The sequence below is a fragment of the Myiozetetes cayanensis genome, unplaced genomic scaffold (assembly GCF_022539395.1).
Source record: "Myiozetetes cayanensis isolate MyiCay16 unplaced genomic scaffold, myiCay2020 scf28, whole genome shotgun sequence".
NCBI lineage: Eukaryota > Metazoa > Chordata > Aves > Passeriformes > Tyrannidae > Myiozetetes > Myiozetetes cayanensis.
Window position 1 is genome coordinate 6,961,478 of NW_026087499.1, and position 25,913 is coordinate 6,987,390.

Sequence of the window (25,913 nt, forward strand, 5' to 3'; positions counted from 1 at the left end):
GGTTTGGGGTGCAGTGGGATCGTGGGGATGTGGGTCCTGCAGGATTTGGGTGGGAGGGCTGCAGGTGCTGGAGGATTTGGGGTGCTGGGGGTGGGGATTTGGGGTGCTGTGGATCCCGTGGGATTTGGGGCTCTGCAGGGTGATGGGCGTTTGGGGTGCTGGGAGATTTTGGGTGCTGTGGTTATGGAGATGTGGGTGCTGGATAATTTGGGGTGCTGGGGAATTTGGGGTGCAGTTGGGATCCTGGAGATGGGGGGACGCAGGATTTGGGATGCTGCAGATCCTGGGGGATTTGGGGTGCTGTGGGTTATGGAGATGTGGGTGCTGGGGGATTTGGGGTGCTGGGGGATTGTGGGGGTGGCAGGGCTGCAGGATTTGTAGTGAGACTGGAGGTGCTCAGGGGATAATGGGGGTGCTGAAGGATTTGGGATGCTGCAGGATTTGGGGTGCTAGTGGTGATGGGATTGGGGTGCTGTGGGATTTGGGGTGATGGGACTGGGGGGATTTGGGGTGCTGAGGGATTTGGGGTGCTGAGGGGTTTGGGGCCCTGGGGCTCGAGGGGGCCGGGCAGCCCCCACAAACCAGTCCCCCCAGTGCCGAACTGGTGGGCGGGGGGCGTGGCCGGTAGTAGCCCCTGGCCCCGCCCCCCTCCCGCCATTGGCTGCCGCCCCCTTCCCACGCCGGTTATGAATGAACGGGGAGGGGGCGGGGGGGCTCCGTAACCCCTTCGCGGCCGGACCCGGGACCCCCACGGCCCTTCCAGGGCCTCTCCCCTCTCCTCGGGGTTCGCTTCCACATCCCGTTCGCTTCCCACGGCCGCGTCTCCACCCCGCGCGCGCGGCCTCCCTAGTGCCGGACTGGGCCGAACTGGGAGCGGCCGCGGCCCCTTTAAGAGCGGGCGTGGCCGGTGACGTCACCGGGGCATGAATGAACAGGAGCGGGCGCGCGCCCCACACACCCCACACACCCCACACCTCGTGGGGTACCCCCGGCACCCCCCACGGTCCCCCCCCACCATGGCCGGGACCCCCCCGACCCTCACCCTCCTCCTCCTCACCGCCCTCGCCCCCCTCCCCCCCGCGGCAGCCGAGGAAGGTGAGTCCCACACCTCTGTTTGGGGGCAGGGACACCCCAAAAACTCATTCTTGGGGTGCTGGGGGGGAATTCGTTGAGGTGGGGCGGTTTGGGGGCAAAACCGCCTGGTTTGGGGGCGCTGAGAGGTTGGGGAGCGCTCCGAAAGTAAAGGAAGAGGGGGTGCCCCCCTTCCCCCAGAATAAACTTGGGGTGCAGGGGGGGGATCAGAGAGTGCGGGAGGGGGGAAAGGGTTAAAATGAGGGGGAAAAGTTAAAATTAGGGGGGGGAAAGTTTAAGTGAAGGGGGAAAAGTTAAACCGAGAGGGGAAAAGTTGAAATAAAAGGGAGGGGAGTTAAAAAGTTGGGGGAGAAGTTAAAAATAGTGGGGGGGAAGCTAAAATGGGGCCAGGGACTAAAATATAGGAGGGGAAACTTTAAATACAGGGGGGGAAAGCTCGAAAAAAGGGAAAACCGAGAGGTTTGGGGGATTTTTCCCATGCCGAGCGTCCGGCTGACGCTCCGGGGCCGGTTCCTGCTGGGAGTCCCCAGAAAAGGCTGACAGAGGGGTGAGGGTGGAGGGGATTAAAAACCAGACCCCCCAAAAAGGGGGGAAATCCCCCTAAAATGGAGCGTTTCCCATGGGCGGTTCAGGGCCGGGCGGGATCCGGCCCGGAGAGCTGGAAAACAATGTCAGGAAAATCCCAAAACTTGCTGGGAAAAAACAAGCAGCGTCTGGGCCTCCACCTCACGACTCTTCCCCCCGTGGTTTCTGGGCTTAGTTTGGGAGATTAGGGGAAAAAAAAAAAAAAAAGAAAAAAATTCACTTTTTTTTATACTTAGATTGGAGTTCTTTAAAATTAAAGTCTCTCTCAGCTCTGCCCGACGGGTCTGATCCGGCGTTTTTCGAGGGAATGGGGGAGGAATCCGGCCCCAAATGCAAATAAATCGGAGGCTGGGGTGGAAAATACCCCCCTAAAAACTAAATATGGCGTGGAAAAAAACCTAAAATGAGGACTTTTGGCAGTGCAGGGGGGTGACCCTGTAGAGGGAACCCCCAACACCCCGAGACGGCTGCAGGATTTGGGGTGTGTTCCCAAAGTGCTGATTCCCAGGAGGGAATGTTGGGATTTGGGGTTTCCAAAGGGCGGGGGAGGGAAGGGAAAGTGCTGGGAGAGTGACAGGATTTGGGGTGAAGGGGGTGTTTGGCTCCCAGTGCTCGGAAAGGGCGAGATCCGGTGGGATTTGGGGTGATCTGAGGGTGGGGAGGGGGTTAAGGAGGAGGGAATGGGAGGGGGATGGAATCCATTTGGGGATTTTGATTGGGATTGTGATTGAGATTGAGGAGGGGACAGGATTGGGAAGGGAGTGGGAAGTGAGAGGGCATGGGATTCATTTTGGGATCGGGATTCAGAACTGGGATGGGATTGAGGTGGGGACAGGAAGGTGAGTGGAGGGGACAGGATTTGGGTTCATTCTGGGTGTGGGGACAGGACTGGGATGGGACGAGGATAGAAAAGGACAGAGTGGAAAACGCAGTTGGATGGGGACAGGGACAGGGACAGGGGATGGAGCTGGGAATGGGGTGGGGATGTGGCTGTGGAGGGGGGGTGAGGAGGAGGATGGGGGGGGTGGCCACGGTCATGGTGGCACTGAAGGTGTTGGTGGTCGTGGTGGTGGCCACGCTGATGAAGATGATGAAGATGAAGGGGGGTGGTGGCCGTGGTGACGATGGCAGTGGAGAATGTGAGGATGGTGAGGATGGTGATGGCAGAGCGGGGGCCACCAGGGCCGGGGTCGCAGCTCCCGCCGGGGCTGTCCCGGGAGCTCCCGGGATGCTGCACCCTTTGACTCAGCAGCCACAGCCCCGGGATCCTCCCTGAGCCCCCCCGCCCGGCCCGGGGGGACCCCACGGGGACCCACAAGGACCTCCCCACCCCAAAACTGGGGGGACCTCACAGAGAACCCCCCGCCCCAAAACCGGGGGAGCCCCACAGAGAACCCACAGGGAACCCACAGGGACACTCCCCTCCCCCGCCCCAACCTCACAGGGACCCTACAGGGAACCCCCCGCCCCAACACGGGGAGGACCCCCCAGAGAACCCCCCGCCCGACACGGATAGACCTCCCAGGGACCCCCCGCCCCAGCACCGGGGGGACCCGGCAGCGGCTCCCGGCGCTTTCCGCCCTCCGGAGGCACGCGGGGGGAATTCCAGGCGCAGGAAAACCGGGATATCCGCCCGGGCATCCTTCCTGACCCCGGGCACGGAGCGGGGGGCTGACAATTCCTCTCTCCCCCCTCCGTTTTAAGCAGCAGATCCCAGTATTCCTTCCTGGGAATCAGCACTTTGGGAACACCCCCCAAATCCCGCAGCCGCCCCGGGGTGTTGGGGGGGTCCCCGCCAAGGGGTAGCCCCCTTTCGTCTTCCCTCCAGCGCTTCCAAAAAACCCGCTTCCCCTCGGTTTAGGGGTTTTTACCCCGTTTTTGGTTTTTTAGGGAGGTGTTTTCCATCCCAGCCTCCGATTTATTTGCATTCGGGGCCGGGCTCTTCCGCCTTTCCCTGAAAAAAACGCCGCATTAAACCCGTCGGGCAGAGTTTGGAGAGACTTTAAATCCTAAAAAAAAAAAAAAAAAAAATCAATGTATGTGAATTTGGGCCTCCCCCCCTTTCCAAACATGTTTTGGGGTGTTCCCCCCCTCGCAGATTTCCCCTCCGGGACAGGTCCGTTCGCAGCAGTGGGAGCCGGGGGGGCACATCCCGACACCGGCCCGGCCCGGTGACCTCGGGCACATTCCTGGGGGGTGATTCACGAGGGGGGGCCCCGCTCGCTGCCGGCCCTCGGCGGCCTCTTCTTCCTCCTCTTCCTCCTCTCCCGGCGCTGGATCCGGACCCCGCCCTGGACGTGCCCCGGCAGGTCCGGGCCCGGCACCGTCTCGGCTCCCCCCGCCTTGGGGGCGGCCCGGGGGGCTCCTCGGGGGCATCCCGTGGGAATCTGCTGGGAATGGGGGAGGATCCGAGGGTCTAAGGGACGTTTGTGTGGTCTGGGAATGTTTGGAGGTTGTGTGGGGGTGTCTGTAGGGATGGGGTGGATCTGGGGGTCCTGGGGACATCTGGGGGTTCTGAGGATATCCATGGATCCCAGGGGCATCTGTGGGGCCCAGGAGTGTTTGCAAGTCCTGGGAATTTCCATGGGTCATGGGGACATCTCTGGGGTCTGGGGACATCCATGGATCCCATGGATCCTAGGGACATCTGTGGATCCCAGGGCACCTGTGGGGATGGGGTGAACCTGTGGATCCTGGGGATATCCATGAATCTTGAGGACACCCATGGATCCTGGTGGCATCTGTGGGTCCCAGGAGTGTTTGCAAGCCCTGAGGACTTCATGGGGACATCTTGTAGGTACTGGGGACATCCATGGATCCCAGGGCACCTGGGGGACATCCGTGGGTCCTGGGGGATGTCCATAAGTCCTGGAAGCATCTGAGAGTCCCAGTGATGTCTGTGGATCCCAGGGTGTACACAGGGGGACATCCATGGGTCCTGAGGGATGGGTGTCAGTGGATCCCAGGATCCATGGGTCCGAGGGGGGTCCTGGTGGCACCTGCAGGTCCTGGTGGCATCTCCTGACGTCCCTCTCCTCTCTCCTGTCCCACAGTGGTGCTGCTGGACTTCGCCAAGGCACACGGGGAGCTGGGCTGGCTCACCCATCCCTACGGAAAAGGGGTGAGCAGCCGGGATCCAGAGCCCCCTCCGGGATGGGGACGGGAATGGGGACCCCCTTGGGAATAGAGACATCCATGGAGACCTCCACAGGGATGGAAACAAGGACCTCCACAGGGATGGGGGAATCCACGGGAATGGGGATGGGGACATCCCCATGGGCAGGGGGACAGGTCCACACATGGGGATGGAGATGGAGACATCCATGGGGTTGAGATCTCCACTGGAATGTGCCTGGGGATCTCCATGGAGCCAGGAACACCCATGAGGATGGAGATGTCCATGGGGTTGTGGATCTCCATCTGCTGGGATGGAGACACCAGGGTGTCCATGGGGATGGAGATATCCACGGGGTTGGAGATCTCCACTGGGATGTGCCTGGGGATCTCCACGGAGCCCAGAACACCCATGGGGGCAGAGATGGGCACATCCCCAGGGTTGTGGATCTCCTTTGGGGTGTGGCTGGGGACACTCGCGGGTCCAGGGGTGTCCATGGGGATGGAGATGGGGATGTCCATGGGGTTGTGGAACTCCATTGGGGTATGCCTGGGGATCTCCACGGAGCCAGGAACACCCATGGGGATGGAGATGGGCACATCCACAGGTTTGTGGATCTCCACTGGGATGTGGCCAGGGGTGTCCATGGGGACAGAGATGGGGATGTCCATGGGGTTGTGGAACTCCATCAGGGTGTGACTGGAGATCTCCACAGGGCCAGGGGGGTCCATGGGTGTAGAGCCAGGGACAACCACAGAGATGGGGCCGAGCGCCTCCGTAGGGCCCCCTGTGCCTGTTCCCCCTCCAATCCTGTTTGTCTCTCCATGGGGACAGTGGGACCAGCTGCAGAACGTCCTCAACGACTCCCTGATCTACATCTACTCGGTGTGCAACGTCCTGGAGGGGGAGCAGGAGAACTGGCTCCGCACCAACTGGATCTACCGGGGGGTGGCCGAGCGGATCTTCATCGAGCTCCAGTTCACCGTCCGTGACTGCAACAGCTTCCCCACGGCCGGGGGCGGCTCCTGCAAGGAGACCTTCAACCTCTACTACGCCGAGTCCGACGTGGATTACGGCACCAACTTCCAGAAGAGGCAGTTCCGCAAGATCGACACCATCGCCCCGGACGAGATCACTGTCCAGGAGGATTTCGCCGCCCGCAACGTCAAGCTCAACGTGGAGGTTCGCTCGGTGGGGCCGCTCAGCAGGAAGGGTTTCTACCTGGCCTTCCAGGACCTGGGCGCCTGCGTGGCCCTGCTCTCCGTCAGGGTGTTCTACAAGCGCTGCCCGGCGGTGACGCGGGGGCTGGCGCGGTTCCCGCAGACGGTGGCCGGGGCCGACTCGCAGAGCCTGGCCGAGGTGCGGGGGGTGTGCGTGGAGGACGCCGAGGCCGAGCAGGCCCCGGCCCTGCACTGCAGCGCCGAGGGAGAGTGGATCGTGCCCATCGGGGAGTGCCTGTGCCGGGCCGGCTTCCAGAGCCTGGGAGACACCTGCCAAGGTACGGCCCCAGGGGAGCCGGGACGGGGGGCTGGGGGAGCACAGGGTGGGGGGCAGGGGATGGGAGCGAGGGCTTGGCCTCCAAATTCCCCCTCCGGTGCCAGTGTCACAGGCAGCCAAGCTGGGGTGGGTGGGGAGGGTCCCATAATAAAGAAGCTGCAAAAAATGACAGGAAACAGCCCCAAAATTCCCACTCTGGATCGGCAAAATGAGAGTTTGGCTGCAACATTATCAGCCCTGAGCGTCACCGGTGCAGAGAGTGTGGCAGGGCCCAGATGGGAGGGCTGGGGCAGGAGGGGCCCAGGAAACAGCAGGAGCTGCAAAAATGAGGGCAATGCCCCCCCAAAATTCCCATTTTGGGTTGAGGAATGAGGGTTTGGCCAAGAAATTCCCAATCCTGGATGGTCAGCCTTGAGTGTAGTGAGTGTGACAGGGCTCAGCTGGGGCAGGGGGAAAGTGGGGGGGAATCCCAGTAATAAAGAAGCTGCAAAATGAGGTGGAACCCCCTAAAATCCCCCCCTCTGGGTGCTTGGGTGGGTGCTGGTGGGTGCAGATCCCTGGGTGGGAAGGTGGATTTGGGGTCTCACAGATGTTACCGTGTGGGGAGGTGGATTTAGGGTGTCCCTGTGTGGGGAGGGGGCTGTGGGGTCTCACTGCTGTCCCTGTGTCCCCCCAGCCTGTCCCCCAGGCACCTTCAAGGCCGCGGTGTCCCCAGGGGGGTGCCAGCCCTGCCCCCCGCACACGGATCCCGCCCGGCCGCCGCCGCCTCCTGCCCGTGCCAGGAGGGATTTTTCCGCGCCCCCCAGGACCCCCCTGGAGGATCCCTGTACCCGTGAGTCACCCTCTGGGGTGGGGGGGACACACCCCGAGGCACAGACCCCCCCTGACCCCTCTGTGTGTCCCCCCAGGTCCCCCCTCGCCCCCCCAGGGGCTCTCGGCCGTGGCCGTGGGGGCCGCGGTGCAGCTGCGCTGGGCCCCCCCCGCCGACCCCGGGGGCCGCGGGGACGTCACCTACAGCGTCACCTGCGAGCAGTGCTGGCCCGAGGGCGGCGAGTGCCGGCCCTGCGACGGCGGCGGGGTCAGGTACTCGCAGCCCCCCCGGGGGCTCACGGGCACCGCCCTCACCGTCACCGACCTGGAGCCCCACGTCAACTACACCTTCAGCGTGGAGGCGCGGAACGGCGTGTCCCCCTACAGCCCCCGGCGCAGCCTGGCCACCGCCACCGTCAGCGTCAACCACACCGGTGAGGGCACCCTTCTCCTGGGGACACCGCCGGGGGGTCCCTCACCCCCACGGGGACACCTCCGAGGTGTTCCCAACCACCCCGGGGACACCTCAGAGGTGTCCCTGTCCCCCATGGGGACAGCTCCATGACATGCCCATTCACCATGGGGACACCTCCAAGATGTTCCCAGCTCCCATGGGGACACCTCCATATTGTCCCCATCCGCCATGGGGACACCTCCATGACATCCCTGTCCCCATGGGCCACCTCCATATTGTCCCTGTTCCCCATTGGGACACTTCCCTGACATCCCCATCCGCCATGGGGACACCTCCATGACATCCCCATTCACCATGGGGACACCTCCATATTGTTCCCATTCCCTGTTACCTCCGTGGTGTTCCCAACCCCTGTGGGAACACCCCTGGGATGTCCATGTCCCCAGTGGGGACACCTCCATGATATCCCCGACCCTCCCTGTCCCCATATTGTCCCCATCCTCCAAGAGGACACCTCTGTGAAGTCCCTGTCCCCATGGGGGACCCCTCCGTGATGCTGCTGACCCTCCTGGGGACACCCCGGTGACGTCCCTGTCTGTCCCCATGGCAGAGCCCCCCCGGGTGACCTCGGTGAGCCTGGATGGACGGACGGCCACCAGCCTGGTGCTGTCCTGGACGGTGCCCCCACGGCAGCAGAGCCGGGTCTGGAAGTACGAGGTCACCTACAGCAAGAAGGTGGGTCCTGTGGCACAGCTACAGCCCCATCACCCCAACCCCATCACCCCAGCCCCATCACCCCAGCCCCATCACCCCAGCCCTGTCACCTCCAGCCCCATCACCTCCAGCCTTGCCCCATCCATGTCTCCCCCCATCCACATCACTCCCCAGTCCATGTCACCCTCCTGTCCACGCCACCTCCATCCATGTCATCCCTCAGTTCATGTCCTCCCTGTGTTCATCCACCTCCATCCATGTCAACCTCCGTCCACATCTCTCCCATATTCACGGCCCCATCCACGTCACCTCCATCCGTGTCCCCTCCTTCCATGTGCCTCTGTCCATATCCCCCCTCCAGCCTTGTCCCTCCCATCTGTGTCACCCCTCCACCCATGTCACCTCCTCTGTCCTCACCTCTGTCCTTGTCATCCCTCAATTCATGTCCTCCCTGTGTTTACCCCTCCATCCGTGTCACCTCCATCCCTGCCTCCATCCACGTCACCCCTCCACCATGTGCCTCCAGCCACGTTACACCTCCATCCTTTTCCTTCCCATCCCTGTCACACCCCCATCCATGTCACATCTCCAGCCCTGCCACCTCCATTCTTCCTTAATCCATGTCCCCTTCCATCTGGGTCACCTCTGTGCTTGCTCCCATCCACATCACATCTCCGTCCCTGTCACCCCATCCCTGTCACCCCCTCCCTGTCACCCCATCCCTGCCCTGTCCATGTCACCCCCACCCACGCCCCCCCGTGACCCCTGTGTCCCCAGGTGGACGAGAACAGCTACTCCGTGCTGCGCTGCGAGGGCACCTCGGTGACGCTGCCCAAGCTGTCCCCGGGCACCGCGTACGTGGTGCGTGTCCAGGCCCTCACCGCCGACGGCCACGGCGCCTTCAGCCCCCAGCACGAGTTCGAGACCCTGCCCGAGGGTGAGGAGTGAGGGGAGGGCTGTCAGGGGTGCGGGGTGGGGGGCCCAGGGGGTGCAGGGCTCACCCGGCCACCCTGAACGGTCCCCGCAGGCACCGAGGCCGCGGCATCCGCTGCCGTCATCACCGGCACCGTCGCTGGCGTCGTCGTGGTCGTCCTGCTCTTGGCCGCTCTCGTCTACGTCCTGAGGAGGTGAGGAGAGAAATCCCCCAAAACCCCCCAGGGAACCCCAAAATACCCTTGTCCCACCACCAAACATGGGCAGGGGATGATTTCTGGGGGCTTTTCTGCAGGAGGAGAAGGTCACGGCCACGCCAATCTGCCGAGGACGTCTACTTCTCCAAGTCAGGTGAGCCACGGCACGGTGGGGACTGCGGCGATGGCTGGGGGTTGACGTGGGCACTGACCCCGCTCCTTGACACCCCCCAGACCAGCTGAAGCCCCTCAAGACCTACGTTGACCCCCACACCTACGAGGACCCCAACCAGGCCATGCTCAAGTTCACCACCGAGATCCCCCCGTCCTTCATCACCCGCCAGAAGGTCATCGGTGCCGGTACGTGGCTCGGTCACCCCGGAGACACCCCAAAGCTGCACCAGGCCGGGGGGGTTACGAGTGTCCCCCGTTGTTCGGAGCAGGTGAATTTGGGGAGGTCTACAAGGGCACCCTGAAGCGCGGCAGGAAGGAGGTGCCGGTGGCCATCAAGACGCTCAAGGTGGGCTACACGGAGAAGCAGCGCGTGGACTTCCTGAGCGAGGCCACCATCATGGGGCAGTTCTGCCACCACAACATCATCCGCCTCGAGGGCGTCGTCTCCAAGTGTGAGTGTCCCAAAAAAAAACCCCACCCCCATTTCCCCTCGGAACACCCCAAACCCAAGCCATACAAAACCAGGGGAATTTGGGGGGCTTGCAGGTTTTTTGGGTGGTTTGGGGGGGTTTTTGAGGAGGGAGGAATTAGGGTTTATTTGGAGGAGTTTCAGGGGAGTTTGGGGGGATTTTTGCAGGAGTTGGGGTGGGTTTAAGGGAGTTACTTTGGGGTTTTTTTGGGGTTGGATTTTATTTGGGGGTTTATTGGGAGGGTTTGGTGCTTTTTGTTGTTTCGGGAGTGTCTTAGGGAGGTGATTTTTTGGAGGATATTTTGGGGAGTTGGGGGTTTTGAGGGTTTTTTGTGGGGAATTGGGAGGGTTTGGACTTTTGGGAGGACTTGGGATTTGGGGCTTTCTTATTATGTTGGGGGGGTTGGGGTTGTTTTTTGGGGCGTTGGGGGGGTTTTTTGGGGCAACTTCAGCATTCTTGTGGGGTTGTTTTGGGAGGGTTTGGAGGAGATTGGGGGATTTCAAATGTGCTTTTTCAGGTTTGGAGCTCTTTCAGTTGGGGGTTGGAGAGAATTTGAGGGGGGTTTACCCATTCTGGGCCTGGTTTTTGTACAGACAAGCCCTTCATGATCATCACGGAGTACATGGAGAACGGGGCACTGGATAAATTCCTGCGGGTAAGTGACACCTGGGGACAAGGACAAGGACCACGTGCTGGTGGAACAAACACCCACCATGGGAAGTGGGATGACAGATGGATTCCAGGCTGGATTCTCCCCTTTTCCCAGGAAAAAGAGGGGGACTTTGGCGTCATCCAGCTGGTGGGGATGCTGCGGGGCATCGCCGCCGGCATGAAGTACTTGGCCAACATGAATTACGTCCATCGGGATCTGGCCGCCAGGAACATCCTGGTGAACAGCAACCTGGTGTGCAAGGTGTCCGACTTTGGGCTCTCCAGGGTGCTGGAAGATGACCCTGAAGCCACCTACACCACCAGCGTGAGTGTCACCACAGAGGAGGGGGTGGTTGGCCGTGGCCGGTGGTGGGTTGATCGCAGTGGGTGGTTGGTTGTGGTGGGATGGTTGGTTGGCCCTGAAGGGGTGGTTGACCAAGGTGAGGTAGTTGGCCAGAGTGGAGGTGGTGGGTTGGCCATGGAAGGGTGGTGAGTTGGCCATGGTGAGGTGGGTGTTTGGTTGTGTTGGGGTGGTTGACTAAGGTGAAGTGGTTGTCCAAGGTGGAGGTGGTTGGTTGTCCAAGGTGGGCTGGTTGGTTGGCTGTGGAGGGGTGGATTGTTGGCCATGGAGAAGAGACTGACCAAGGTGAGGTGGTGGGTTGTCCAAGGTAGAGTGGTTGGTGGTTGGGGTGGTTGGCCAAGGTGAGGTGGTTTTTGGGGGCTGCAGAGTTGACCCCGGTGTTTCCGTAGGGCGGGAAGATCCCGATCCGTTGGACGGCGCCCGAAGCCATCTCCTACCGCAAGTTCACCTCGGCCAGCGACGTCTGGAGCTACGGCATCGTCATGTGGGAGGTGATGTCCTACGGCGAGCGGCCCTACTGGGAGCTCTCCAACCACGAGGTGAGCAACCCCCTGCACCACCAGGGTGTGGGGGACATCCAAGCCCAGGTTGGACAGGGCTTGGAGCAACCTGGGATAGTGGAAGTTGTCCCTGCCCCTGGCAGGGAGTGAAATGGGATGGGCTTTAAGATCCTTCTGACCCAAACCATTCTGGGATTCTGTGACTTAATGCAACTGGAATAGAGAATTCCTTTGTAGGGAATAAGGAGAGAAATGTGAGGATAGATTTGGAGAGAGGCAGGAGGAGTCAGGCTGGGAGAGCTGGGGGAGTTCCCCTGGAGAAGAGAAGCTCCAGGGGCCTAAAGGGGCTCCAGGAGAGCTGGAGAGGGACTGGGGACAAGGGATGGAGGGACAGGACAAGGGGGAATGGTTTTGAACTAAAAGAAAAGAAACTTAGATGGGATATTGGGAGGAATTCCCAGCTGTGAGGATGGGCAGGCCCTGGCACAGGGTGCCCAGAGAAGCTGTGGCTGCCCCAGCCCTGGAAGTGTCCAAGGCCAGGTTGCAAGCAACCTGGGCTGGTGGAAGGTGTCCCTGCCCCTGGCAGGGGTGGCACTGGATGAGCTTTAAGGTCCCTCCCAACCCAAACCAGTCTGTGATTCCTGTGAACACAGAACTTTTTTGGGGATCATCACTCAACCTCCTCCTCTTCCCCCCCCCCGTAGGTGATGAAGGCCATCAACGAGGGTTTCCGGCTCCCGGCACCCCTGGACTGCCCCTCAGCCATCTACCAGCTGATGATGCAGTGCTGGCAGCAGGAGCGCGCCCGGCGCCCCAAATTCGCCGACATCGTCAGCATCCTGGACAAGCTGATCCGCGCCCCCGAGTCCCTCAAGGCTCTGGCGGATTTCGACCCTCGGTGAGTGTGGGGAGCTCTGGGATGGGAGGATGGGACAGTTACCCAGAGAAGCTGTGGCTGCCCCAACCCTGGGAGTGTCCAAGGCCAGGTTGGACAGGGCCTGGAGCCACCTGAGCTGGTGGAAGGTGTCCCTGCCCGTGGCAGGGGTGGCACTGGGTGAGCTTTAAGGTCCCTCCCAACCAAACCATCCCAGGATTCTCTGACTTCAACATATCTTTGTGTCCTCTGCTGCTTTTGGCACCATTTTTGTGTCATTTTCCATAGTTTTAGAATCCCCTGGTGCTGACTTATGCCGGGTTTTGCATCTCTTCACCTTCACGTCCCTTTCGGCATCTCCGTTTCCGCCTCAGTTTTGGCACCTCCCCATTTTCACATCCCTTTTTGCACCATTTCCTCTCTTCACCACCATTTCATCGTCATGTTTCTGCATTATTTGTTTGGCATCTTCCCATTTCTGCAACGTTTTCCCACCCTTTCCATTTTCCTAAAATTTTTTGGCATCTTTCCATCTTCACGTCATTTTTCGCATCCTTTAGTTTTTTTTTTTATCCTTCCACTTTCGCACCCTTTTTTAAAATCTCCTCCTTTTCTTTTGCACCCTTCCACTTTTTTGCATTGTTTTTTTTCCCCCACCTTTCCGTTTCTGCCTCATTTTTCCACCCTTCCATTTTGGCATCTCTTTTATTCCCTCCTTCCATTTCTGCCCTGGTTTTGCCCCTTTTCCGCTCCTGCAGCGTTTTTTGCATTGTTTCTCTTCCACAATATCTTTCTGCCCTTCCTTTTCTGCATCATTTCTTGCACCCTCCCGCTCTCCCCTGAAGTTTTGCACCCTCCCATCCTCCCGTTGTTTTTTCCATCTCTCCCTTTCCACACAGTTTTCCGCATCATTCCATTTTTTCCCCTCGTTTTCTCACCCTTCCCTTTTCCCCTGAGGTTTTCCCAACCTCTCATTTCTGCACTGGTTGGGGTTTTTTTTGTCATCTTCCCATTTTCTCACCGTTTCCCACCCCTTTCCATGCCCCAGGGTGTCCATCCGCCTGCCCAGCACCAGCGGCTCCGAGGGCGTCCCGTTCCGCTCCGTCCCGGAGTGGTTGGAGTCCATCCGGATGCCCCAGTACACCGAGACCTTCATGGCCTCGGGCTACAGCACCATCGAGAAGGTCCTGCAGATGACCAGCGAGTGAGTGTCCCCTCGGTGTCCCCTTGGTGTCCCCTTGACATTCCCGTGCTGTCCCCACAGTGTGTCCCTTTGCTGTCCCCTCAATATTCCCATTCCATCCCCGTGGTGTCCCCTCAGTATTCCCATGCTGTCCCCACATCATCCCTGTCCTGTCCCCAGGGAGTGTCCCCTTCGTGTCCCCACACTGCTCTTACAGTGTCCCTGGATATCCCTGTGGTGTCCCCTGGATATTCCCACACTGTCCCCCCCAGATCCCGGGGCTCAGGGACGTGCTGGGAACGGAAACCACTTCCATGGCCTTGGCAGCCCAAGGGACGGGATAAAATTAGATGTTCCTTGGCTGGAGAGGCCGGGATGAGTCACGGTGTCCATCCGTCCCTTGGGATGAGCCATGTCCGTCCATCTGCCCCGGGATGAACCACATCCATCCCCCCATCCCTTGGGATGAGCCATGTCCATCTATCCCTTGGGATGAGCTGTGTCCATCCACTCATACTTTGGGATGAACTATGTCCACCCATCCCATGGGATGATCCATGTCCATCCACCTATCCCATGGCATGATCCACATCCATCCATCCCTCTGGATGGACTGTACCTCGGGATGATCCACGTCCATCCACCCATCCTTTGGGATGATCCACGTCCATCCATCCCTCAGGATGAACCGTCCCTTGGGATGATCCATGTCAGTCCATCCCTTGGGATGATCCACGTCCACCCCCCATCCCTTGGGATGATCCATGTCAGTCCATCCTTTGGGATGATCCATGTCCAGTCCCCCCATCCCTTGGGATGATCCACGTCCATCCACCCATCCCTCAGGACGAACCATCCCATGGGACGATCCGCGCCCACCCCTCCCTCGGGAATGCCACATGGGGGTTCCCCCGATCCGAGGCCTGGTTGGATCCCTCCCACCCCCCTTTCCCACGGCCCCGTTCCCGGCTCTGTCACCCACGAATCCCCGTTTAATCCCTGTTTAATCCCCGTTTTCCCTGTCTCTGCAGGGACATCAAGCGGATCGGGGTGCGGCTGCCGGGCCACCAGAAGAGGATCACCTACAGCCTGCTGGGGCTGCAGGAGCAGGCGGGGGCCGGGGGGGCCCCGGGCTGAGCCCCTCCCAGTGCCCCCCCCCCCGGGGTTTATTTATTGTCCCTGTGATTGATCAGCAGTTTCAGAGTATTATTATCAACCCTCCCCTGGGGTGGACGGGGCAAAACGGGTGTCCCATCCCCCTGCCCCTGGAAAAACGGGTGGAAATGGGATTTCCATCCCCTCGCCCCAGGGGAGCTGGGGGAGGTTTGTTAAGGGGGGGGTGTTTTCTTCTTTTTGCTCCACCCCCCTCCCACATTTCAAGAAGAAAAAAAACCCAAAGGGCTCAGTCCCAAAACTGATTTATTTTTGCTTTGTTTTCTCCCTATTTATTCCTCTCCCACCGGGATTTTGGGTGGTTTTCCCCGCCTCCCCCCCCTTTAATGCTGTGTTTGCCAGTGTTGCCTTGTATTTTTTAACCTAATTTATTCTATTTTTGTATATTTATTGCGAGGAATTAAAGACTCGGGAGAGAAGAAAAAAAGGGGGAATTAAAAAAACAAAAAACCCACAACATTTTGGGGTTTTTTTCCCCCCTTTTTTTTAGGTGGATTTTTGGGGATTTTTGTGGGGTTTTGAATAAAAAAACCAAGTGCTTTTGTTGTTTTCTACAATCTTGTCTTTTCCCACTTGTTTGCAGAGGTTGAGGGAATTTGGGGGGGGAGAAAGGGGATAGAGGGAAATTCCCCTTGGGTTTATGTGGGTTTTAAAGGAGCTTTAAAGGGTTTTAGGGGGGTTTAAAGCAGAGGGTTTTTTAGGGTGTTTTAAGGGTTTTAAAAGGATTTTTAAAGGAGGTTTTTTAAGGGGTTTTTTAAGGGGTTTAAAGGGTTTTTTAAGAATTTTAAAGGGGTTTAGAGGGGGTTTAAGGGAGGTTTTGAGGAGTTATCAGGGCTTTTTAGGGGCTTTTAAGGGATTTTAGCAATTTTTGGGGGGAGGAGTTTTAAGAGAGTTCAAGTGGGTTTTAAAGTGTTTAAAACTTCTGGGTTTTTAAGGGTTTTTAAGGTGTTTAAGGGAGGTTTTAAGTGGGTTTTTGAGGGGTTCTCAAGACTTTTAAGGGGGTTTGGGGGCTTTTAAGTGATTTTAAGGGGATTTTAGGGGGAGTTGAGGTTTAAGGGTTTTTTTCAGTGGGCTTTGTAAGGTTTTTAAGGGGGTTTAAATGGGTGAAGGGGTTTTTTAAAGGGGTTTTGGGGTTTTAAGAGGGTTTAGGGCCTTTAAAAGGGTTTTAAGTTATTTTTAAGGGGGCTTAAGGTTTTTTAAGGGCCTTTATTTAGGGATTTTAAGGGGAGATTAAGGGGGTTTTAAGAGCAGGGGGTTTTCAGGGGTGTTAAAAATGTTTTAAATGGGTCAAAGAGGGTTTTCTAAGATGTTTTTAAGTTTTTTTAAGGTTTTTAAGGGGTTATCAGGATTTTTAAGGGCTTTAAAAGGGTTTAAAGTTACCTTTGAAGGGTTTTTAAGGTTGTTTAAGGGGGTTTATTAAGGGATTTTTAAGGAGGTTTAAGGGGGTTTTAAGAGTGGAGGTTTTTTGGGAGTTTTCAAGGGGTTAAAGAGGTTTTTTAAGGGGTTGGTTTTAAAGGGGTTTTAAGGTTTAAAGGGGTTCTAAAGGGGGTTTAAGGTTGTTTAAGAGGCTTTATTTAGGGATTTTTAAGCGGTGTTTAAGGGGGTTTTAAGGATGGAGGGTTTGGGGGATTTCAAGGGGTTAAAGAGGTTTTTAGGGGACTGATTTTAAAAGGAGTTTTAAGGTTTTTATTTAGGGATTTTTAAGGAGGTTTAAGGGGGTTTTAAGAGTGGGCGGTTTTGGGGGGTTTTAAGGGGTTAAAGAGGTTTTTAAAGGAGTTTTAAGGTTTTCTAAGAGGGTTTAAGTTTTTTTTTTTTCAAGGGGATATAGAGGGGGTTTCAGCTTCTTGAAGGGGTTTGCCCACAACTGCGGGACCATCTCCCATCCGGGGCCTCTTTTCCTCTGCGAATGCTGGGAGGAATTTGGCCTTTCCATCCCCCAAAAAAGCCGCAGCTCGGACTGCCCGGAGCCTGCAAAATCACTGGGTGGGAAAAACGCCGGAGAAGAAAAAAAAAAAAAAAAAAAAGGGGGTTGGACTTTTTTTTTTCCTGCCCCGAAACCATAACGGGGGGAGGGTTCGGGGGTCGGGGGGTCACCGAGCACCCCTCTCTGCCAAAGCCGCCGGTCGGGGGGAGGGGGGGTCACCCCGTTTTAGGAGCGTTTTGGGGCCTCGTGCGTGTCCTGGGAGCTTTTGGGGTGGCAGGGATGTCCCCCGTGGGTGCTGTGTCCCCCCACATCTCTTTGGGGCTCCCTCTTTGGGGCTCCCTCCCCCTCTCCCCTCCCCCTCCCTGGGTGCCGGAGCCCAGCGCTGCTCCCAGTGCCAATCCCAGCGCCCAGCCCAGCTCCTGCCCCACTTTCGGGGTGTCTCCCTGGCTCTGACCCGGCGTCACCCCCGCCGAGCCGGGCCCGGGCTTGCCCGCCCTGCCCAACCTGCCCTGCCGCGCTTAATTAACCCCCCTCCGGCTTAATTAGCGCCCGATGCGCCGCCTAAACAGGCTGAGCCCCAGTCCGGGGTCACCGAAGGGCTGGGGGGGCTCAGCTCCCCCCTCCCCCCCCATTTCCCGCAGATCTTGGGGTCGCTGAACACCCCCCACCCTGATTAGTTGTAATTAAGGATAATTGAAATAAGGATAATTGTACGAGGGATCGGGGGCAGGGGGATGCAGAGACCGGGACACTTCAGTGCATGTCCAGGGGGGGTTTAAGGGCTGTTTGTTGGGTATGGGGGGTGAGCCCCCAAAATGAACCCTCGTGGGGCTGGAGGAGGAGCTGGATGAGGAGGAAGCACTGAGGGATCGATGTATTTAATGCACAGCACACTCTGCTGGGGAACCGCCCCCCCAACCAGGACCCCCTCCCCGGGGAGACCCCCCTTCACCTGGGGGTCAGGAGCCCTCTTTTCATGGGTGACATCCCTGGGGAGGGGTCCCTCGTGCTCCCAAAAAGTCATCACTTGGGGTGGGCGAGTTCCTCGATCCCTCTGCGCAGCTGCAAAAGGACAGAGGAGTGGGACAGGAGCTTTCCTTCCCCTTTTCCTCCCCCCTTTTCCTCCCCCCTTTTCCTCCCCCTTTTTCCTCCTCTTTCTCCTCCCTCTTTCCCCTTGTCCCCTCCCCTTTCTCCTCCTTCCCCCCTTTCCTATCTTTTCCCCCTTTTGCCTTCATTTCCCTCCTCTTTTCTCCCCCTCTCCCACATTTCCCCTCCTCCCCCCTCTCCCCCTTTTCCCCATTTTCCCCTCCTTTCCTCCCCTTCCCCTCCTTCCCCCTTTTCCCCATGCCCTCACCTCTGCCCACCCCACGGTTCCCACCAGTGCCCCCCTCACCTCCGCCCACCCCACGGTTCCCACCAGTGCCCCCCTCACCTCCGCCCACCCCACGGCTCCCACCAGCTCCCCCGCGCGGGTGACGAACACTCTCTGCAGCTTCAGCAGCTGGAACAGGTGATAGGCCTGGGGAAGGTGACAGCAGGGACCCGTGGGGACAGGGCCACCCCCTGGGTGTGACACACAGCTGCTGGGGGGGGGTAAATGTCTCCCAGGACACGTGTCCTGTCCCCCCCCCACCCCAAACCTGGTGCAGGGATGTCCACGGGGACAGCTGGAGCATGATGGGCTCGATGGCACAGTCGTCTCCGAGGGTCCCCACCGGAGCCACCTGGGGCAGAGCAAGAGTGTCCATTCTGGGGTGGAAAACCAGGGGTTTGGGGCACATCAGGGTGCTCCCCCTGCTTTACCTTCTCCCCTGGGGGTGCCTGGGGGTGCTGGTGGCTCTGGAGGAAGGTGACCAGCTGGGCCCTGCTGACGGTGCCCACCAGGGTGGGTGACCCTGGAGGATGGGGACAATCCCAGTGACCTCCACATGGTCACAGTGACACCCCCATACCCCTAATCCCCCCTGCACTGTGACTCTGGAGAAGGGGGACAATCCCAGTGATGTCCCTCACAGCCACAGTGACCCCCCCATCCCCCAAACCTGCGCTCTCCACCACGGGGTACTCAGCGTCGGCAGAGGCATCCAAAGCCCCCAGCACCTCCTGGAAACCATCCCCCTTGGCCAGGGCCACCACCTGGCGCTGCATGAACTCCTCCACCATCACCCTGTACGAGCTGGAGAGCACAAAAAAAAACCAAACAACGAACACCTCAACTTGCATCAAACCCACCCCGAAACGAGTTTTTTTGGGGGGCGGGGGGTGTGTGTGCCTCACGCGGTGTGGCGGCTGCGGATGGGGGGCAGGTAGGGCAGGTTCTTGACGATGATGGGGGCATCGAAGAAGGACGGCTGGTTCTTCTGGGTGATGGCGTTGGCCACCAGCACGGCCAGCACGGTGGGCAGCAGGTGGCCCAGGTGCCCCGTGGCCTCGCACACCAGCAGGGCCGTGGACACCGCGTAGGTCACCGAGCCCGAGAAGGCGGCGGCGCCTGGGGAGGAGGGGAGAGACCCCCGGGAGAGTCAGGGGTGGGCGGGGGGTGTCCCCCCACCTCTCCCCACCCCTGGGGGTGTGTCCCCTCCCACCGACTCACCGGCCAGGGCGTATCCCGCGGGAATGATGGGACGAAGGGGGCCCTGGGGATAGAGTCCCCGCGGGAAGAGCAGGGCCACCCCCTCCCCCAGCAAGCGCCCGATGGCGGCTCCTGAAATTGGGGGGGGGAGAAGGGGGAAATACCAGGAGCGCCCCCCCGAAATAGCTGGGGGTGACCACCCTCCTGCAGCTCCCCCGGGGCTGGACACACCCCTGGACACAGGGCTGGATACAGGGCTTGGACCCCCAGGATTGGATGCGCCCCCCCACACTCACCCCCCAGGGCTGGGTACGCCCCCAGAGTGGATAGACCCCCTCCCCAGGGCTGGGTACACCCCCAGACTGGATGAACCCCCTCCCCAGGGCTGGGTACACCCTCAGTGCCCCCCCAGACTGGATGGATAGACCCCCTTCCCAAGGCTGGGTATGCCCCCAGACTGGATGGATAGACCCCCTTCCCAGGGCTGGGTACACCCTCAGTGCCCCCCAGACTGTGCCCCCCTCCTCACAAGCTGGATACACCCCCCGTACTCCCCAGTCTGGCTGTACCCCTGGACACACCCCTGTACCCCCTCCCAGGACTGACTGTACCCACCCTGAGGGCTCAACCCCCGCCGTGTCCCCCCGTCCCTCCCCCAGCTCACCGTAGATGAAGATGGGCATGAAGTACCCTGCGGGCAGGGGCAGGGTGGTGGCCAAGATCAGCATCCAGAACTGGGGGGCCGGCACAGACACGGGGAGGGGGTCACCCCACGGGGACACCGAGCTGGGGGCACTCACAGAGCTCGGGGGGGGCGGTGGGGGAGGGCACAGCTACCTTCATGACCAGGAAGAAGGCCAGGGTGCCGAAGATGGTGGCAGAGGGGTGGTCCCACTCCTGCCACAGCCCCCCGGGCTCGGCCGCCCACGAGGTGTTGGGGGTCCGCACGGCCCACGTGTGGTTGTCGAAGAGGGAGGTGAGATATTCCTTCATGGTGAGCTGGATGGACACGGGGACGGACAGATGGGACACCCTGAGCGCCCGCTGGGACGTTTTGGGGTCCCAGGGGAGCCCCCCGTGCCCCCCACTCACCCTGGAGGCCATGAGCTGCCCCAGCCCCGGGGGGAAGGTGATGGAGGACAGGAGCAGCACCACCAGCGCCGTGTACACGGGTTTGCTGCGGGGGCAGAGCGGGGCTGGGGCCGTGGGGACCCACGGACAGACAGGGGGACATGGGGATGGACGGGGGAGGTGTAGGGGGTGACCCAGGGACAGGCGGGGGGAGGGGTGTGAATGGATGCCACAGATGGATCCTGGACAGGAACACTTCCCAGGGGGACACAGGGACACCCAGGGGACACGGGGACACTCAGGGTGCACAAGGGGACAGAGGGACACCCAGGGGGCACGAGGGGGACATTCAGGGTGCACAGGGGGACACAGGGACACTGAGGAGGTATGAGGTGGGTGAGCAGGGGCCATGGGGAACACAGGGACACTGAGGAGGTATGAGGTAGGTGGGGGTAGGGGCCACGGGGGGGACATAGGGACACCCAGGAGGTATGGGGTGAGTGGGCAGGGGGCATGAGGGGGCATAGGGACACCCAGGGTGGGTGGAGGGGTGCAAAGGGACACCCCAAGGGCACAGGGGGGACACACGGACACTCGGGTCAGGGGCACAGGGTACACAGTGGGGGGGACACAGTGCATGGCATTGCCACACGGACACACAGGGTGCAGACAGACAGATGGACGGACGCCCAGTACGGACTCAGTCGCCAGCAGCTTGGCTGTCAGCCAGTTCCTCTTGACAGCCACCATCATCCAGCGCTGGCAGAAGAGGTAGGCACAGGCCACGAGCCCACACACCACTCTGCAGGGAGAGGGCGGGCAGGGGTGCAGGCAGGGTGCAGGCAGGGCACGGGCAGCCCCCCAAAGCGCCCCCTCCATACCCCAGAATCACAAAGAAGAAGGTCTCCAGGAGGTCGAAGGGGAAATCGATCCTGAGGTCGACCTTAAAAACAGCCACGATGGTTTCTGGGAGGGGGAGAGGAACGAGCGGGTGAGTTTGAGGGTGGGCACCCCACAGACGCTATCGGGGGGGATGTCAAGGGGGATGGGGGCCCATCCTGCCCACCCTGCCTTGCCTTGCTCGCTGTTGAGGACGGTGAGGAGGCGGAACATGAAGGCGCCGCAGGTGGCAGCGAAGAAGCCGCGCCAGTAATCGCGCACGGCAAAGTGGGGGGACATCACCTCGATGCTGAAAAGAACCCCTGGGAGAACACAGAGGGGGGTCAGGGCGAGATGCAGGGGACCCTGGAGTGGGGCTGGGGGGATCCTCACCGCTGACGGGCGCCCCGAAGACCGTGGCCACCCCGACGGCTTGCGCTGCCACCAGCATCTCGCGCTGCTTGAACTTGTTCTGCGGGGTCGGGAGAGGGGGTTTAGGCACGACCCCGATTTTTTTGGGGGGTAAAATAAATGCCCCCCACCGGTTTTTTGGGGGGTGGCACCCCCACCTCATACTCCCTCGTGACTGAGGTCCTCATCTTCCCCAGATAGGCCGCGGCCATGGCGGAGAGGTGGACGTAGGGCCCCTGGTGCCAAGGGGGGGATGCGGCGCTGAGTGTCCCCCAGCATGGCACCAACCACAACCACCGGCAGTTTTAGGGGTCTGGGGGGGGATCCCTCACCACTTTCCCAAGGAAAACAGTGCTGCCACACAGCAGGGTGCAGGTCAGCCCCACCACCTTGGCCCCAAAGTTCTGGATGGCCAGGTAGTCCTCCAGCACCACGCCCATCAGGATGGTCTTCAGCTCCGGGATGCCGGAGCCTGGAGTGAGGAGAGGGCAGCACCCAAATCTGAGGGGTCCTCCCTATTACCAAGGGGGAGTTCTGGGGAGCTGGAGAGGTCGGGGTGCAGCTGGCTCACCTGAGGAGTGTGGGGTGATGCTCTGGGAGAAGCCAGTGGAGAAGGTGGCCATAGCTATGGTGTACAGGGTCCACGAGAGGTACTTGAGCACCCCGATGTCCCCGATCTCTTGGTAGATCCAGTAGTGGGCTGGAGAAGAAGTGTTGGCAGGGAAAACAACCCCCCCCACCCCAAAGACTCCCCCCATATCCTCAGGGAACCCCCAAACTCCAGGTGAAGCCCCTCAGGGAGCCCCTCATTCACCTGCATAGACCCTGGAGATGAGGTGGTCCATCATGAAGCTGATGGTGGCCATGAGGACCCCCAGGATGAAGAGGAAGTACCAATCCTCCCCGACACAGAAAAGCTGCCGCTTCACCCACTCCAAGCACGCTGTGGGAGGGGAAAACAAGGTGCTGACCCCCCCAAAACACCCACCCCCACCCCCTCCAAAAAAATCTCCCTTTTTTGGGTGGGGGTCTCACCTCGAAGCCTTCTCCGGGCAGTGGGGCAGGGTCTCCACGTGTGCTTCGACACCAGCACCCTCTCCTCCTCCTCCTCGTCCCTCTCCCCCCGGGGCCCCCCAGGGACGGGGTGCTCCATCCCGGGGACCTTCCTGGGGACAGCACCCCCTTTCTTATGAGCACCCCCTCACCCGTCCTCCCGCCTCGGCCTCGGCTGTTGGACTGAGGTTGTAAACGAGCTCATTAAAAACGACCTTGACGGAGCCGACGGACCCGCTGGGGCCGGAGCGAGCCGGGTTTTCCCCTCCCTCCACCACCCCCGGGCTCCCAATCCCCGCGTACATCCCGCGGCGGGGAGGATTTAATAGGTGTTTTAATTAATTATCCCGATTATTCCTTAATAATAGGCACCGCATTCCACGGCGCTGAGGTGGGGGGGGACGGAGGGGGGTAAAATTTCCACCGTCTCCGGCGCAAGACCTAAATTTAGCCGGTTTTACGAGAGGTCTGGCAGGCGGCCGGGAGCCTTAACGAGGCTTTAAAAAGCTCGTCAAGTCGAAATATCCCGAAATAACCGATCCGGCGTCGCCTTCGCCGGGAGGAGGACGAGGAAGAGGCTCCTGCTCTTCCTCCCCCGCGGGAGTTGGGGGTCGCAGGTGGGGGGGGAGGCGGCGGGTGACGGTGAAATGGAGCTTTTCGGGAGCTTTGTCCGGCCCCACGGTGAGCCCTTGGGGTTCCCAGGTGAGTTTGGAGGCGTTTGGGGTAGGGGGGTCCTCAGCAAGCCATGGCTGTGACCCCCCCCAAAACCTGTGCAGCAGCTCGTTCCGGGAGCGCGGGCGCGGTGAAGACTTTGGGGAACACTTATCAGTTCACAGTGGACGTCAGCGACTTCGCCCCCGAGGACATCGTCGTCACCACCTCCAACAACCAGATCGAGGTGCACGCCGAGAAGGTGGGTGCTCCCTCCCTGCCCTGCTCACTCCCGAGCCGGGGGGACCCCAAAATCCTCGACCGGTGGACATGGGGACCCCCCCAGCTCCCACGCAACAGCCGCAGCCCCAGCGGGGTTTCATTCACCATTAATTAATGGTGACCGCAGGGAATAACGAGCCCCCAGTCCCGCTTGCACCCCAAAACCACCCCTTTCTCGCCGTTTTTTCCCCCCAGCTGGCTGCGGATGGCACCGTCATGAACACCTTCACCCACAAATGCCAGCTGCCCGAGGACGTGGACCCCACGTCGGTGTCGTCCTCGCTGGGGGACAACGGCACGCTGACCATCCGTGCCCAGCGCCGGCCGGCCAAGCACTCCGAGCACGTCCAGCAAACCTTCCGGACTGAGATCAAGATCTGAGGGGTCCGGGGGGCTCTTCCCGCCCCCCCCTCCCCTCCCTCGTTAATGATTTGGGCGCTTTGGGAAGGAGGTGGGATGTGGGGTAGGGAATGGGAGCGCTCCCTCTGCCCTGGGGTCAGACCTGTCCTGAGCTGCATCCCGGCACCCACCGGAGAAACTCCGGAGGGGAGTCCCACCTGCAGCAGTTTTCAGCTGGCGCGTGTTGAGGGGGAAGATCCAGCGTGCCAAGAGTTCCCCCCGGGAGCCAGGTTCCCTTCCCAACCCTCCACCGGAGCTTGTCTTTGTATATACAGCTTGGGATAAATTATTTGAGAACGTCTGCCTGCTGCCTGCTCCGTTTTGTCACGTTTTCTTGATGTTTTACCCCCACCCCGGGCTGTGGGTTCAGCCCTGAGGGGCGTCTCGGGAAGGGGTATTCCACCATCCCGACGAAATCCCGCACCAGGAGCGGCTCCGGCGCCCGCTGCCCTGTTTATTTCCAGCCCGGGGTGACTCATTTCTTCCCCACCGCTCTATTTCTGAGCCATTCCCTCAGCTGTTCGGCCGCCGACCCACCTGGAAGGGCACCAACCCCTCCCTCTCCCCTCGCCCACCCCCCTTGGGATGCCCCCCACGAGCCGGGATGACGGTCCCGGTGTGGCCCTCAAACCCCAGGGCTTCTTTCTGGGGGCCCGAAATGTCCCCCCACGGGCCTGGCTCCATCTCCCTGTGTGTACAAACAACACCGAGGCGCCAGTTCGGGCCGAGGGACTGTTTATAGAAAGCACAGAGCGCTCGGCTCGTGTTGCCGCTGCCGCTCCAAGGGCAGCTCGTTCCCGTTCATCCCAGAACGACTCGTGACTCCCATCAAACACCTGCAGCGGCCCGAACACCCGCCCTCACCTCCTCGGGTGGCCTGGCTCTCGCTCAGGGGGACTCCCCGCCGCGGGGAGGATGGTTACAAGTTATTAATAAGGCTATGAATTAAGTTGTTAGTGGCTATAAAAGCTGGGGAGATGCGCTGCCCTTGATCCTCGGCGATGGGACGGGGCCGCTCCGTCCCAAAATGTCACCCCGGCGCTCATGCCGTGGTCACTGGTTGCCATCTAGTGGCCCTCGCCCGGGGAGATGCAGTGGAAGGAGGAAGGAAATGGAAAAACCCACATTATTTCTCCTCAAATCGGTTGGGTTTGGACAGCGGAGATGTGGAGAGGGATGGGTCAGATCCCAGTGCCGAACACGGCCTGCAACAGCTGCGTCCCACTTGGGGCTCGTTTGTGGCAGGAAAGCTAGGGAAAAACCCTGGGATCAGTTTTGGGAGCAGTTTAATATCTTTATGCAATGATCTGGATGAGGGAACCCAGGGGCAGTTCCCAGGGGGCACCAAGCGGGCCGTGGATGTGCCGGAGGGCAGGAGCTCCGCGGAGAGGGCGGCACAGGCTGGATCCAGGGACAGGGCCAAGTGCCAGGTCCTGAACCTGCGTCGGGACAAACCCGTGGAACGCTCCAGGCTGGAAAGCCGGGACAGCCCTGGGGGTGGCGGTGGCAGCGGCCGGACACGAGCCGGATGTGCCCGGGGGAAGAGGCCGATGGGCCCGGGGGGGGCTCAGGATCAGGGCAGGGCCCGTCCCTGTGCTGGGCACCTCCAGCCCCGGGGGCACCGCTGGGACCCTCTGGACAAGGAGGACACGGAGGGGCTGGAGCGTGTGCAGGGAAGGGAACGGAGCTGGGAAGGGGCTGGAGCAGCAGGAGGGGCTGAGGGAGCTGGGGGGGCTCAGCCTGGAGAAAAGGAGGCTCAGGGGGGACCTTCTGGCTCTGCAATCCCTGACAGGAGGGGTGAGCCGGGGAGGGTCGAGCTCTGCTCCCAGGGAACAGAGCCAGGACGGGAGGACACGGGAGGAGGCTGCGTAAGCTGCAAACCGGGGAAAACTTTCATGGAAAGGGCGCTCAGGCACCTGAAGGGGCG

At 60.3% G+C, this 25,913-nt stretch overlaps 3 protein-coding genes across 4 annotated transcripts; 2 read left to right on the forward strand and 1 right to left on the reverse strand.

The window, feature by feature from the left end:
• Positions 1-923: 923 nt before the first annotated feature.
• On the forward strand, positions 924-15,271 carry EPHA2 (EPH receptor A2). Its single transcript, XM_050322464.1, is given in 19 exon segments — positions 924-1,095; positions 4,731-4,798; positions 5,627-6,290; positions 6,966-7,040; positions 7,043-7,104; positions 7,106-7,121; positions 7,198-7,533; positions 8,125-8,249; positions 9,006-9,165; positions 9,256-9,355; positions 9,457-9,512; positions 9,593-9,718; positions 9,802-9,984; positions 10,596-10,657; positions 10,769-10,978; positions 11,404-11,553; positions 12,219-12,412; positions 13,437-13,592; positions 14,603-15,271. Coding segments are annotated over 19 exon segments (3,021 nt in total). The 3' UTR covers positions 14,709-15,271.
• A 2,378-nt stretch (positions 15,272-17,649) lies between these two features.
• Positions 17,650-22,754, reverse strand: CLCNKA (chloride voltage-gated channel Ka). Its single transcript, XM_050322465.1, has 19 exons — positions 22,637-22,754; positions 22,416-22,544; positions 22,173-22,301; positions 21,934-22,073; positions 21,760-21,837; positions 21,584-21,662; positions 21,388-21,513; positions 21,193-21,277; positions 21,012-21,113; positions 20,333-20,417; positions 20,078-20,239; positions 19,905-19,974; positions 19,262-19,372; positions 18,946-19,159; positions 18,711-18,844; positions 18,472-18,563; positions 18,309-18,392; positions 18,101-18,187; positions 17,650-17,730 (listed from the first exon to the last, which is right to left on the reverse strand). Exons 1-19 carry the CDS (start codon positions 22,752-22,754, stop codon positions 17,692-17,694), a joined length of 2,064 nt encoding a protein of 687 aa, XP_050178422.1. The 3' UTR covers positions 17,650-17,691.
• Positions 22,755-23,121: 367 nt separating this feature from the next.
• On the forward strand, positions 23,122-24,276 carry HSPB7 (heat shock protein family B (small) member 7). 2 transcript variants are annotated; one of them, XM_050322406.1, is made up of 3 exons: positions 23,122-23,356; positions 23,431-23,567; positions 23,783-24,276. In XM_050322406.1, exons 1-3 carry the CDS (start codon positions 23,302-23,304, stop codon positions 23,966-23,968), a joined length of 378 nt encoding a protein of 125 aa, XP_050178363.1. In that variant the 5' UTR covers positions 23,122-23,301; the 3' UTR covers positions 23,969-24,276. The 2 variants fall into 2 exon arrangements, with proteins under 2 accessions (XP_050178363.1, XP_050178364.1); XM_050322407.1 differs by having other exon boundaries at positions 23,434-23,567.
• Positions 24,277-25,913: the final 1,637 nt, after the last annotated feature.

Excerpts from the sequence above, each read along its gene's own strand:
- CLCNKA (XM_050322465.1), bottom strand. The coding sequence starts at position 22,754 with ATGGAGCACCCCGTCCCTGGGGGGCCCCGGGGGGAGAGGGACGAGGAG. Across the intron at positions 21,663-21,759 it reads CAGTCACGAGGGAGTATGAG|AACAAGTTCAAGCAGCGCGA; the intron begins GTGGGGGTGCCA and ends CCGACCCCGCAG. Across the intron at positions 20,240-20,332 it reads GGCAGCTCATGGCCTCCAGG|CTCACCATGAAGGAATATCT; the intron begins GTGAGTGGGGGG and ends GTGTCCATCCAG.
- HSPB7 (XM_050322406.1), top strand. The coding sequence starts at position 23,302 with ATGGAGCTTTTCGGGAGCTTTGTCCGGCCCCACGGTGAGCCCTTGGGG. Across the intron at positions 23,357-23,430 it reads TGAGCCCTTGGGGTTCCCAG|CAGCTCGTTCCGGGAGCGCG; the intron begins GTGAGTTTGGAG and ends AAACCTGTGCAG. Across the intron at positions 23,568-23,782 it reads TCGAGGTGCACGCCGAGAAG|CTGGCTGCGGATGGCACCGT; the intron begins GTGGGTGCTCCC and ends TTTTCCCCCCAG.